This window comes from Candidozyma auris, chromosome 2 (assembly GCF_003013715.1).
Source record: "Candidozyma auris chromosome 2, complete sequence".
NCBI lineage: Eukaryota > Fungi > Ascomycota > Pichiomycetes > Serinales > Metschnikowiaceae > Candidozyma > Candidozyma auris.
In genome coordinates, this window is record NC_072813.1 from 245390 (window position 1) to 258222 (window position 12833).

Below are 12833 nucleotides of genomic sequence, written 5' to 3' on the forward strand. Positions count from 1 at the left end.
GGCCGTTCCTGTAGACAAAGGAGGCTTCTGTCAGGGGTACGGCTCAATTTACGAGGGGACCATTTAGTCGCGCAGGGCCCAGTTTGCAGCCACCAGGCATGACAAAAAAAGAACACACAAGTAGAGAACGAAGTCATATAATGAACTGTGGAACCTGCGACAACCAAGGCTCGAAGATAAGAGGCTTTGAAGTTGAAGCGTAAATTTCGAAAGTAGGCTTTAGAATTTTTCCTGTATCCTTTCAGTGGTATGGGTACGTGGGAGGGTCCACCTGTTCTAGGCAGGGATACTGCCCGAAAGAGAAGCGGAGAGGCTACGAGGGGAGCTTTAATAAGTGATTCTTGTTCAAAAACTATTGATAGAAAAGTGATTCAAAGCAGAAAATAAAAGAAAAAGAAAAGTTTGGTGAATAATAAACAACTATCCGGCGAAGGTGGTAACTTATTTTCCAGTAAACAAAAAGAACTTTAGATCATCATGGCAATCAACCCAGCAACTCCAGCAAAAGCACCGGCAACCTGCTTAGCGGCTCCGCCCTCGAAGGAGGACACATGAGCAACTGAAGAGGGTTTGGTGTGTGGGTGGGTCTCGACTGGCGGAGTGGCACCTGGGGTCCCCGGCACAACACACTCCTCGGTAATGGTGATGGTCTTTGGCTTCTCGACAGTAATGTGCTTAGGACCGCATTTGTGTTCAACACATGTGGTCACTGTGAGGGTGGTAGGCTCAGGGCAGTAGGTGGTGTAGCCAGTGACTGTGATGTGGTCGGTGACGGTCGTCTTGTTCCATCCATGTGATGGCTCGTGCCCCTTTCCGCCCTTGGAGAGATTAATCTTATGGCACGACTTGTTTGGAGGTTCGTGGCTAGCGGCAACGCCATAGTGGTGCTTCAACTCCCCGGCTGGGTCGTCGAGACCCTTGCAGGCCCAGAGTTGGTGGCCAACATCGAGAATACCTTCGTGGTTGAAGGTGGCAACAGCAGGATTAACCGCCTCACCAACCTGGAGGAAACCAGCTTCAACGCCAACCTGGCCACCGTGTTGAACAAGTCGCTTCTCAGACTCGTGGTACAGGAATTTTGGCCCGGACTCCTTGGTGACGAGGAAGTAGTTGATTCCAGCGCCCTCTCTAACGGGAGAGATGCCGAAGCCGTTGATGTCCTTGAACTCAGAGACGATCTTTAGGTCGAACTCCTCGGAAGCGAGAACAGCGGTAGCGAACAAAGCGAGAGTAGAGAACTTCATGGTGTATGAGTTTGTGGATGAAAAAATTGAAATGATGGAGAAAACGTCCTCCTTTTATAATCAAATCTTCAGTTTGTTTCAGATTTCACTGTTTAACTTTGTCGTTGCAAGCTAACATCTGTTTTGCTGGCCGGGAGGTGAATGGCTGCAAAAACCAGCTCCTGCTGAATCGCATCAACTCTCTCAAAGCGCGACGTGCGTCGCGGTCTCGCAGTTGGCGTCTAATACTTTAGTTAGTGCGCCAAAATAAGCAACCTGACCTTCTTAACTCAAACTTTTAGACAGCACATCGGTTTTCCCCGCAAGGAAAGAAATAACTTTGGGAAAAAATGTGCTTCTACCGTGAATAAAACGAAAGGATAATTGAACGTGTCTCGTTTTGCTGAGGTTTTCCATGGGTTCATTTTTTGGGTCTCTGGGGGCTTTGGTGTCTGATTTTCCACTGTACTTAGACGACGCTGTACTTTCGCGCCTTTGCAGGGCTATGAGGACTACAATTTTGAACACTGACGCCGACCAGCACTCCAGATATTGCAAACTACAATTTTGCTCCGCTAACTTTAGTGTTTCTGTTTTAGCTTCACTCACCAGTGGCGCGTTCAAATCAAATTTGATGCTGGTTGTTATACTTGCTAATCTAAATCTAAACACGAAAGATGATTTTATTGTTCCATGCAGCTGGTCTTAGTACCGGTGGGGCTGAATCTGCTTTAGAGTCTTTTTGTCCGGGTAAAACAACAATAATGTTCTTTAGCTGGCAACTATACGTGCTTGAAAAGCGCCACTGATGCCAGTCACAAAATTAGTCTCTTTCGTGACGCTTGTACTCGATAAATCGTGCCAAGTTGTTCCATGCCTCCTCAGCCCGGGCCCGTTGTTCGGGATCCCGGTTCTTGTCGACTTTTTTGCAACAACTGCGGACGGCTGGCTCCAACAGCTCCAATCGAGCAAGGTACCCGCCCTGAACAAAAACTGGCATGTCATAAGCATACTCTGCATCACCGAAAATGTCATATATTAGGTTTAAACTTTCAATGACAATTTCCACCCCGTGTTTTTTGAAGGGACTCTCCTGAGAAAAGGTACCAATTGCTTCAAGAAGGAAGTCTCCAATTTGTCTTGTAATTTCAACGTCACCGATGGTTTGCGCAATAACTCCAACGAACCCAACACAAGATAAGACGAACTCCAATGCCAATGCAACTTCGTTGCTGTCTTCTCCCGAGCTCGGATTCCTGGCTAGCTCTTGGCATTTGTTTAGCAAAGACTTGATTGCACCGGCATTAACCTTCCTCTGTACATCCTGTCCAAGGCACTTGCTCAACGCCCACAACGCATTGAGACAAAGACGCTGGCTCTCAAGATCTCCATCGTTGGAAGCGTTCTCTACCACGTCCCAAAGCTCCAAAGCGCAGTTATACCATGCAACAGGTATTGTCTCGTTTGAGACGAAGAGCCAGCTTAGATTGTTGATTGCAGTGAGAACTTTTTGTGTAAGCCCCAATTCATCTTTGTGTTCGAGATCAAATTTTAATAAATGCAAGCATGATGGGTACGCTGTGTTGAGAAGCAAGTCAACAATTTCGCCGCCCAACTGCACAGGTTCTTGAATTGCATTCTCGTTGATTGCGAGGTATTCACACACGGTCGTAAAGAGGTCAATGGTTACGTCAATGGCTTGCAAATCTGCTAATGCCTGTACCTTTTCGGGGCTGGCTCCTCCAAAAGGTACGTCAATATCTTTAGGTTTGTCCCCTCTTGCGTCCTCTGGTTCCTTCTGCACTGGCTCAGTGCTGGTCGTGGTGATGTTCTTGTGTATGTCCTCGAGATGCACTCCCGAGACTGTTTGGAATACACTTGCAAGAATCGCGAGACACGCAGTTTCTTTACTTGCTTCTCTCTTGGTCTCAGGATCCACCTCGTACATGTGGTAGCGAATGCCCTCAATGTAGACTTTTCCAAGACGGTTCTTTCCCTGGGATGGATGGTTCATTGCATCACTCAAGTGTTCCAAGGAGAACTTTTCATTTGTTTGTAATTTTTCGATAAATTCAGAAGATTCGGATGCGAACTCGTACACGAGATCTAGAAGCGCGTTGAAAAGTTTGAGTGATGTTTTGAGTTCAGGGGAGTTGAATGATAATAGGATTACCACAAGATTAAGCACTCTATCAATTCTCTGGTAAACGTGGTCATAAAGTTCCTCTGAGCTCGATGCAATGGCAACAATAAGGGACAAAAGGTTCTCTGTGAAATCGTACAACATGAGGGCTCTCTTCTTCTGTACCTTTTTGTCCGAGTTACTATTTAAGAACTCGAACGAAGATTCAATCTTGTCCAATGCTTTCTCGATAGCTGCCCAAATATTTGATCTCCATAAATACTTTGCCACTTCATGGCCTTCTTCAAGAGTCAAATTCCGTAAAAGTCCGAACAGCTCGACCACGATCTCATCGTTCAGATCATTGAGAGTTTGCTCCATGATTGTTTGAACTAGGCGTTCTTTTAGAAGTAAGCGCCTCATAGTTGCATCTTCGGCAAGCACCATTATGGCGCTAAGGCCCATGGATCTGTCATTAGGAGCTGAGGAGGATAACTTCGATATCAATGGGATTATTTTCTTTTGTCTTGTAGTTTCGTCTTTGAGATCTTGTTTGGACATGCCGCTCTTACGAGCCACTGGGTTAATCCTAGACTTTTGGGATCTCCTACCTCTCTTCAATTTACCCATTTGTACGACCCTGGTGATATTTGAAAACGCACCGATGAGATGGCCCTGATATGTACCACCGTATACAGGCGAGTTCGACTATAAGAATGTTGCAGTCAAACCAGACGAACACAGAGAGCCAGAGACAAGTGTGGGAATCAAAAGCCGATCTGCAATGAATTGAACATTTACAGCGTTACTTATAGTTTCTTGGTCATTCTATTTACATCTCAAAAGTGTACTTGTTGAGCTCGCAGGAAATTGCACAAGTCCTTCAGGTTTGGACAAACAAACTATACACAAATTGAATCATTCGAAAGAAGACTCGAATTATATTTTTCGATTTGCGCCTGTTACTTTCCACGTTTAACGACAGGGAGTTCGATGAATAGATGCCATATCGCGAACAACAGACGCCTTTTTGAAATGTCAACCCAGCAAGCAAACTTCTCCAAACAATCATTTCACCTAATAGCCTCATTTAGCTTGTATTGCCTTTGCTATCGACAGAGTCAACCTTTATTTCAGCATGTCGAAGGTCATCTTTTAGCTCTTCTCTGGGAACATCCTTCAAGGAAGGGTTTAACGTTTCCTTCAAGGTCGTCTTAACATCGTTCCATGAACTGGGCTGGTCGTCAACCTCACGAATGTAGATATCATCACGTAGGTTGCCGTCTTTCTTGAGTTGTTCCCTAAGGTTAATTAAAGATCCTGCAATGCAATCAAACTGAAACATACACAATCAAGGGTTGCCAAAACTTCACTCCAGTATACCAGCCAATGGCACCTATTGCGATTATTGTGAGTGCTTTCCCTCCTCTACCAGACATAGCGTTGCACTTGTTGGCAATTGAGAACACAGCTTCATGATAGATCTATCGCCGTGTGCAGGCGATTGGAGTTGATTTGTTTGAGAACAACAAGGATACAGAAGAGAAGATGGAATTTTGAAAATATCTAGTATTGCAATTGAAAATAACTTCGTTCAAGAAAATTTCCAAAGTAGATTTGATTCTCGAAACGGTAGATCTCTTCCTAAGCGTACAATCTACGTCGTTAAGTGTGATGAGATACTATCAACAAATACATGAAAGGAATAATAGAACTTTCGCAATAGAAGAGCTATTAATTTTTGATCAGGAAGAGGAAAAATCATCAAGTCTCAAATTGAACAAGTTTCAAACCAAGTAGGGCCCTAAAGGAGGTCGTGCGAAGCCCAACATGCTATATAAGGCGGCTCATCCAGCACAAATAAGATTCTTTTCTTCTTCAATCAAAAAGTAAACGGGAATATTTGCCACGACGAGATAATGTAAATTGTCAAGTTATCATCGTTGCCATATTATCTATAATATTTCATTCCCCAGAGTAGCTATATCCCACTAGGAAGTTTGATTTCCGACGGGTCTCTTTAGTGAGGCGATGGATTTTGAATGTCGAATAATGGGACACATACCTCTCCAATAATCATAATTTTCTTAAATACATGAATGTCTTATGAACATTTAGCGGATTTTAGTCCGCCAGTCTAGGTTGCCACAAAGGCAAGGAGTGCTCCGGTCTATTATCCACTAGTATTCCACCAAACGTTTAGGCTAATCGACATATCCTCATCATACCAAAATTCTACCTCAATCTCGTCATCTCAAAGGTTCATCTAAAGATTGCAATATCAATAATTAACTGATTCTGGCATGCGTCTATGAGTTCTTTCCCTGAACTGACTACTTACCTCATGCGAGTAGACTACACTAACTTGTTTCCTATCGAATGATGATGTATTTTTACAGTTAAACCACAAAGGTACTGATACCTATGACTATATTAGCAATAACATGGGTTTTAACGGTACTTGTTGAAACCAATGTCCTTGGCCTTCTCTCTGAAGCACTGACGGCACACGTCCAAACCGTACTTTCTGATCAAACCAGAGTGAGTGCCGCAAACTCTGCACTTTCTAGAACCCTTACCGTAGTGTCTTGGGTGGGAGAACCAAACGTTTTCGTGAGCCATGTTCTGTCTGTTAGTAATATGTTCAAGTAGCTAGAGAAGTGGTGACACCCGAGGACTATTTCGTTTGGTTTTCTTAGATTGAAGACGGAAGAACGATTAAAAGGAAAAAGCCTGCCATTCTTGGATCATGAAAGCTCAAATCGCAACTTATTTATGTGGAATTTAATGTAAATTTCGCTATGGGTTTCAACATGGAGCAACGACATTTGAATATGGCACATTCGGGGACGGGAATTTCTTTGACAGGATAGCTTTCAGTCTCTCACTTCAATCTCATTAATCAACGGTGAAATTTTACATACACTTTAGTTAGACTTTCGGTGTATCGTTTGAAGTAGATAATGGAAATTTCCTATGCACTGTAGGTCAGTCCGGTAGACTGAGAAAAATTTGCTACGTGCGGGTACCAAAATTTAGTAAGGCGCGCTTACATATGGACCCTTCCTTCATGCTAGGGTTGTAGCCCTAATGTCATCGCTGTCGCGATGAGCTACATGGTAGTATTTTGGTGTAGCTCATCGCTGTGAACCCACTTCTCTGGAAATACATATAAACAAGGATGGGTAGAAGTGGCCATTCTCATAGAAGCACGCTAAAGAAAGACCACAAGCCATTCAAATCGAGACATGCATCGAAAGGGCAATTGAAGAACCAACACAAGGGGAAAGTGGAAAAAGGTGCACCTGGATCAGGCAAGGCACAAAAGATTGTATCTAAGTTAGAAAGAAGAAACCAAAACAAACAGCTCAAAGAGAATAAGATCAATGAGACTAAACAGATAAGGCGTCTTTTTGAGGGAGCCTCTGGCGCCGAAAAGATAATCACTGTCATTGCCCTTACACCAGATATCAGTCCAGCAGGCATAGCATCTCAATTGGTCAACAGCATAAAGGCATCTTCAGAAGACCCAGACGTGACATTCACAAGCCCCTCGGTTGTGTCGCTTCGTTTACCTCGCTTCAAGTCGAATGTGAAATTCATCTTGCCTGACCAAAATAACTTGATCTCCATCCTTGATGCGACCAAGTTGTCTGACTTCGTCGTGTTTGGACTTTCGGCAGAACAAGAGGTTGAAAAAGAGTACGGCGAACAAATTTTGAGAGCGGTTATTGCTCAAGGTGTAGCTTCTGTGGTAGGAGTTTTACCCAATGTCATATCTGCATACCCCAAAAAGAATCTCCAGCAGGATATCCGTCAATCATTGCATTCATTCTTCAAGCATTTCTTCCCAACGGATGAGAAACTATTTGCATTGGAGTCCGATTCAGAATGCCTCAATTGTATTAGAAACATTGCTCAGAAATTCCCAAAATCTGTCAGTTGGAGAGACACGAGGTCATACCTTGTCGCTGATAGCGTATCATGGGTTCCAAACGAAACGCATGGCGGATTTGCAGTTGTGGAAGGAACAGTCAGAGGCGTGGGCTTTAACGTAAACAGACTAGTCCACGTTCCTGGCTATGGCGATTTCCAAGTTGAACGCATAGAGCAGATTGCCAAACACAAAAATGCTATGGAAGAAGAGGGTCAGCCTGCGTTCAATGCTGATGCAAATCAGGAGACTCTCGACGAACTCAACCCTGAAGAAGTTGCTATGGATGAGTATGCTGACGATTATGAGTACGAAGACTACGGTGTGAGGATGGAAGGAAAGAACTATTTCGACGATGGAAATAATGAAACCAACAGAAGGTTCAAAGTTCCAAAAGGCACATCCGAATATCAGAGCAAATGGCTCCTTGATGATGTTCTCGAGGCAGCTTCTGATGTGGAAAGCGCAGATGAGTTGGACGGTATGATCGATGAGGATGCTAACGTCGAGGACGGGCCTCAGGAAATCGGCATGGATGAAGAAGATGACATGAAGTCACAGTACGGTGACAACCAGCTGGAGATGTTCGTGGAGTTGTCTCCAGAGGAAGAAGAAGAACAACTCAGGCAGTACCGAGAGATGGAGAAAGAAGATCGTGAATTTCCCGATGAGATTGAGTTGGCGCCCGAAGAATCTGCAAAACAGAAATTAGGTCATTACAGAGGCATCAAATCTCTTGGAAATTGCGATTGGGATTGGGACGAGCAGGACTCCGAAAGACCATCTATTTACAGTCGTTTGCTTAGAATCAACAACTTCAAAGCAACTCGAAACAGGTTGCAGAAGGATGCAGTCAAAGATGCTCAAGTTTCTGCCGGTCAGAAGATTCGAATTTATATCCGTGCTCCCCCCAATCTTGTGGAGAATGTGGATGTTAGTGTAACTCCATTTGCTGTGTACATGTTACTTCCACACGAACACAAGTTGGCCGTCACCAACTTCTCTTTCCAGACTTGGGAAGACTATGAAAAGCCTGTTCCTTCTGGAGAGCAGCTCATAGTGCAGTATGGCTTCCGGAGACAGGTCATCAACCCAAGCTTTAATCAAGCTTCCAACACTTCAAACAACGTTCACAAGAGTGAAAGATTTGCTCACCATGGCGAGCTTAGTATTGCCACCACCATTGCCCCGCCAATGTTCCATAATGCTCCTGCTATTTTCTTTAAGGCTAATGCCGAAGGTGGTTTAGAACTCGTTGGACAAGGAACCTTCTTGAACTGTGACCACACAAGAGTGGTGGCTGAAAGAGTCGTGTTGACAGGCCATCCTGTGAAGATCCACAGACGTCTTGTCACCGTCAGGTACATGTTCTTCAACGCTGAAGACATCAACTGGTTCAAGGCTGTGCCATTGTTCACAAAGTCGGGTAGAACTGGATTTATCAAGGAGAGCTTGGGTACTCATGGTTACTTCAAGTGTACATTCGATGGACGTCTCACTGCCCAGGACGTGGTTGCCATGGCTTTGTATAAGCGGGTGTGGCCCTCAGTGTCCCACAACTGGGTTGCATAATTGTATAGTAAATAGACATGCGGAGGATATTTCCAAGCTACGATTAATCATGTCTACGACTTACGAGAAGCCTTTTTTTATTTGTTAAAGAGGCGAGATAAACAACCTCAATTACATTCGATTAGACCGGTGGGCAGAAGCGTGACCGCTAACGTCGGAACTCCATTGCACAGACTCCGATAGTTTGGGATGACGAAACCCACTCGTAAATCGTAATCGAACCATTTCCTACGTACGATTTCAAGAATTTTTTTTTTTTCCTCCTCGTTCCATTGTACACCCCTTACAATTTGTACTTTTTCTTCTAGACCAAAGCTTATCTACTACTACATATTCTCGCACCCTTTCCTACACTCTTCATCACTGTTCACAGCTTGCTTCTTTCCAACAGAAATATCCAACTATGGGTGCATCAACAATACCCCAGGGCTTTACCCCAGCCACCGCCGGGTTCACCTGTAACTCATGCTGTGTTCGGTTCGTGAGTGCAGATTTGCAAAGGCAACACATGAAGACCGAATGGCACAGATACAATCTTAAGAGAAGAGTATCGGGACTACCGCTGATTTCTTCCGATGTGTTTGCTGAAAAAGTGCTAGCGACTCAAAGCTCAGCTCACAGTTCTGATGAGGAGGAAGATGAGTATGGTTTCTACATAAACCACAGAAGGAGAGCTGGCAAGGGTCAGCGTCAGATTACGAAAAAGGAGTTAAGGCAGATGGCCAGGGTTGAGCGAGGAAGAGAGCCGAATATCTCAGAGGTTGAAGTTCTTAGGGGAGTGAGTCCCGCTGCGTCATTGGCGTCTACGTTCTCTCTCGGAGAATCTGATCATTTTCTCTCGGAAGGAGACTTCGATACTGGTTCAGAGTTGAACTACTCTGAAACTGATTCTTATTACACAGGGGGCGTTTCCGATACGGATGAGCTGTACATGAGTGGGTCAGACTCTGAAATTGAGGAGCCGCTTGAGGTGTTGCCAAATCACTATTGCTTTTACTGTGACAAGAACAATCATCTGATTGAAGCCAACGTTAGACACATGCTGAACACGCATGGCCTCTATATTCCCGAGAGAACTTACTTGAAGGATTTGGATGGGTTGCTCACGTTTCTTAACGAGGTGATCAGTATCGATCATGAATGCCTCACCTGTGGATTTGAAGGCAAGTCATTGGAGAGCATTAGACAACACATGATTTCAAAAGGTCATTGCCGCATGCCATATGAGTCTAAGGAGGAGAAGGAAATTTTTGAAGAATTCTATGATTTCTCGCTAGCTTCAGCACTGCCTGACTCCGCTGGCACGAAAAAGAGAGTCACCTTTTCTGATGAGCGTGGACCCCTGGACTATACCCTAGTTGAGGTTGAAGATTCACCAAATTACACCCCGTATTCAAGAGAGCTTGTTCTTCCCTCGGGATCACGGATTCTGCACAGAGAAAGCAGGCAGCCTCGTCTGTCTGTCACGAGCTTGGTGCCTCGAGATGTTCCTGAGCTGACTAAGACGGTAGCTCTCGTTGACAGACGGTTTGCACCAGGGCTCACGCTGCTTGATGTTGCCAAACAGGAGAAGGATGTCCAGCGAATCGAGCAAAGAGCGAGAAACATCCACGAGAGAAGGAAGAAGACAAAGAAGGTCAATTACCAAGCTCACTTCAGAGACGAGCTCCTTCAGTGAGATGACTGTGTAACGGCAGTTCTAGTCAATGTCATCAATGGTAAGCATTTGCAAATATATTTGCCTCTTCCACGATGCTACTACGATTCTCTCTCGCCCCTCTGTGATTGCAGGCAGCCTCCCCTGGATAGGCTTAAACGTCGCGCTTACATGTTGCAGCCATTGATAGCGAGGAAACCCGAACCTCATCCCCGACTTGTTCTCAATGAGCACTGAAAAAGAGGTAAAGAAACGGCAGTAAAGAATGACATCGAGACGCAAAGAAGGTGACCTAAACGACCAGCAACAATCGCTAAGAATATTTCGCTGTTGCAATCGCCACAAACTCAAAAGATGCTCCATCACTTCACGCGCTGCTGCATGGACCGGTTGCATGTATGCACTCCACGCGCTAGAAAGAAGGCGATCGAACTTCCAGAAGTAACGATACATATATAGCGCGCTGGACCACATTGTAAAGGTCCACCTTCTGACGATATACTTTCATCAAAGACACTCCTTTATGCTTTATGGTGCTCGAGACTTACCTATATGACTTACTAGCCGTGTCCCCTTCAGCTTCCGGGGACGAGATCGGCAGAGCATACAAAAAGGTGGCTCTCAAGTACCATCCGGATAAAACCAATCACGATCCAGAGCTCACAGAAAAGTTCAAGGAGGCTACACGAGCATATGAGATTCTAAGAGAACCACACACAAGAAGCGTTTACGACGCATACGGCGTTGATGGGCTCGACGGCACCGCTGCTTCGAAGCAAGAACGCCAGAGACAGCAACAGCAGCAGCAAAGACAGAGCCAACGCAGAGGAGGGGGCTTTGGTCGGTTTCCATTCCAACAGGACTTGTTTGCGCAAATGTTTGATGACATGAACTCGGTATTCTCGAGCTCGCCATTTGATGACCATTTTGGTTTCTTCGGATCCTCTCCAATGACCGGTGCTGCTGGCAGCATGGGCATGAACTTCAATATGAACATGAACGCAGGCGGCAAACGTGTGGTGCAGCCTGCGCCCGCAGCGCCAACCAGAGTTCAGCAGGGTGCTGATATCGAGCACACATTCAAAGTGACTTTATCAGATATGTATTTCGGCAGGTTGGCCAAATTCCAGCTTCCTAGACGTGCTAAGTGCGCCAAGTGCGACGGTTCCGGAAGCTTGAACCCGAAAGTTTGCCGGCAGTGCAAAGGATCGGGCCGAGTCATGGTTACCATCACCAATAGAATGTCGCACATTCAAGAAGTTAGCGCTTGCCAGACATGTAGAGGCACAGGCACGTTTAGTGCTCCAAATGAAAGGTGCCGTGAATGTGATGGCGGCTACGTGATGGAGAGAAAGATCCTCAATGTGCAGATATTGCCTGGTCTGAAGAGCGGAGATAAATGTATCATTCAAGGCATGGCGGATGAAGGCAAAAACATGATTCCTGGCGATGTGATAATCCACCTTCAAGAAGTGCCACATCCCTCTCTCGTGAGACGTAACAACGACCTATATTTGGAGCAGGACATCGACCTCAGGACTGCCATGATTGGTGGTTATGTTGTTGTGCATGATTTCATCAATCCAGGTGAGGATCTCAAGATCTATGTGAATGTTCATGGTAACGATGCCATCAATGATTCTATCAATTCTGAGATCAAGCACGGAGAAATTGTCGGTTCCATCAATCCGAACAGCCCAAAAATCGTCAAGGGAATGGGTATGCCCATTAATCACAATATCAAAAATGGAAGGTATTTTCAGAGCGACGATTTAGACGGTGACGCTTCTCATTTGAAGCGTGGAGATTTATTTATTAAGTTCAATGTTCAGATCCCTTCACTAGACCAGTTTTCTAGTATTCAAGACATTGCTACACTCTCGAAAGTTTTGCCTGGAAAAGCAGACGATCAGCCAGACAAACCCTTTGCACATGAACAACATCTCTCAAACATACCGGGAGACCAACCAAATGGGGTTTTTAAACCCGACGAATACGATTACGATCAGATTGAGGTCGATAGCCAAGATCTGAAGGAGGAAGAACAAGACGATCTCTTCTATTTGGGGAAATGGTCTAAAGAGGCACAAAACTGCAAGAAGAAGCGCCGATTTAACGAGCAGCATCAGCAGCAGCAGGAGCAGCCTTTCAGTAAGCCAGGGAGATCATATGATGCGGGAAACCCCGAAGTCCGCTGCTAAATCTTTCCCGCTTGAAACATCACTGCATCAGTCGCTATGACTACTTCATTGACATCTCGTGTACATTAGATTTATTTTTTTAGGTTAAACTTATTGGGTATCTTGACAAATATAGCGTCTTTGT

General features: G+C 45.0%; 6 protein-coding genes across 6 annotated transcripts; 3 read left to right on the forward strand and 3 right to left on the reverse strand. All coding sequences in view use genetic code 12, as the record gives it.

Annotated features, from left to right (window-relative positions):
• Nucleotides 1-467: 467 nt before the first annotated feature.
• On the reverse strand, nucleotides 468-1244 carry CJI96_0001553 (uncharacterized protein; the record flags this gene model as incomplete). Its single annotated transcript, XM_029032211.1, has 1 exon — nucleotides 468-1244. One exon carries the CDS (start codon nucleotides 1242-1244, stop codon nucleotides 468-470), a length of 777 nt encoding a protein of 258 aa, XP_028892526.1.
• An 802-nt stretch (nucleotides 1245-2046) lies between these two features.
• CJI96_0001554 (uncharacterized protein) lies at nucleotides 2047-3975 on the reverse strand (the record flags this gene model as incomplete). The annotated part of the gene is made up of 1 exon (XM_029032212.2): nucleotides 2047-3975. The coding sequence occupies one exon, from the start codon at nucleotides 3973-3975 to the stop codon at nucleotides 2047-2049; it is 1929 nt and encodes a 642-aa protein (XP_028892527.1).
• A 460-nt stretch (nucleotides 3976-4435) lies between these two features.
• On the reverse strand, nucleotides 4436-4784 carry CJI96_0001555 (uncharacterized protein; the record flags this gene model as incomplete). Its single annotated transcript, XM_029032213.2, has 2 exons — nucleotides 4436-4646; nucleotides 4693-4784. The coding sequence occupies 2 exons, from the start codon at nucleotides 4782-4784 to the stop codon at nucleotides 4436-4438; spliced, it is 303 nt and encodes a 100-aa protein (XP_028892528.2).
• A 1742-nt stretch (nucleotides 4785-6526) lies between these two features.
• Nucleotides 6527-8851, forward strand: TSR1 (Tsr1p; the record flags this gene model as incomplete). Its single annotated transcript, XM_029032214.2, has 1 exon — nucleotides 6527-8851. One exon carries the CDS (start codon nucleotides 6527-6529, stop codon nucleotides 8849-8851), a length of 2325 nt encoding a protein of 774 aa, XP_028892529.2.
• A 403-nt stretch (nucleotides 8852-9254) lies between these two features.
• Nucleotides 9255-10529, forward strand: CJI96_0001557 (uncharacterized protein; the record flags this gene model as incomplete). Its single annotated transcript, XM_029032215.1, has 1 exon — nucleotides 9255-10529. The coding sequence occupies one exon, from the start codon at nucleotides 9255-9257 to the stop codon at nucleotides 10527-10529; it is 1275 nt and encodes a 424-aa protein (XP_028892530.1).
• Nucleotides 10530-11038: 509 nt separating this feature from the next.
• Nucleotides 11039-12709, forward strand: CJI96_0001558 (uncharacterized protein; the record flags this gene model as incomplete). The annotated part of the gene is made up of 1 exon (XM_029032216.2): nucleotides 11039-12709. The coding sequence occupies one exon, from the start codon at nucleotides 11039-11041 to the stop codon at nucleotides 12707-12709; it is 1671 nt and encodes a 556-aa protein (XP_028892531.2).
• Between the last annotated feature and the right edge of the window lie 124 nt (nucleotides 12710-12833).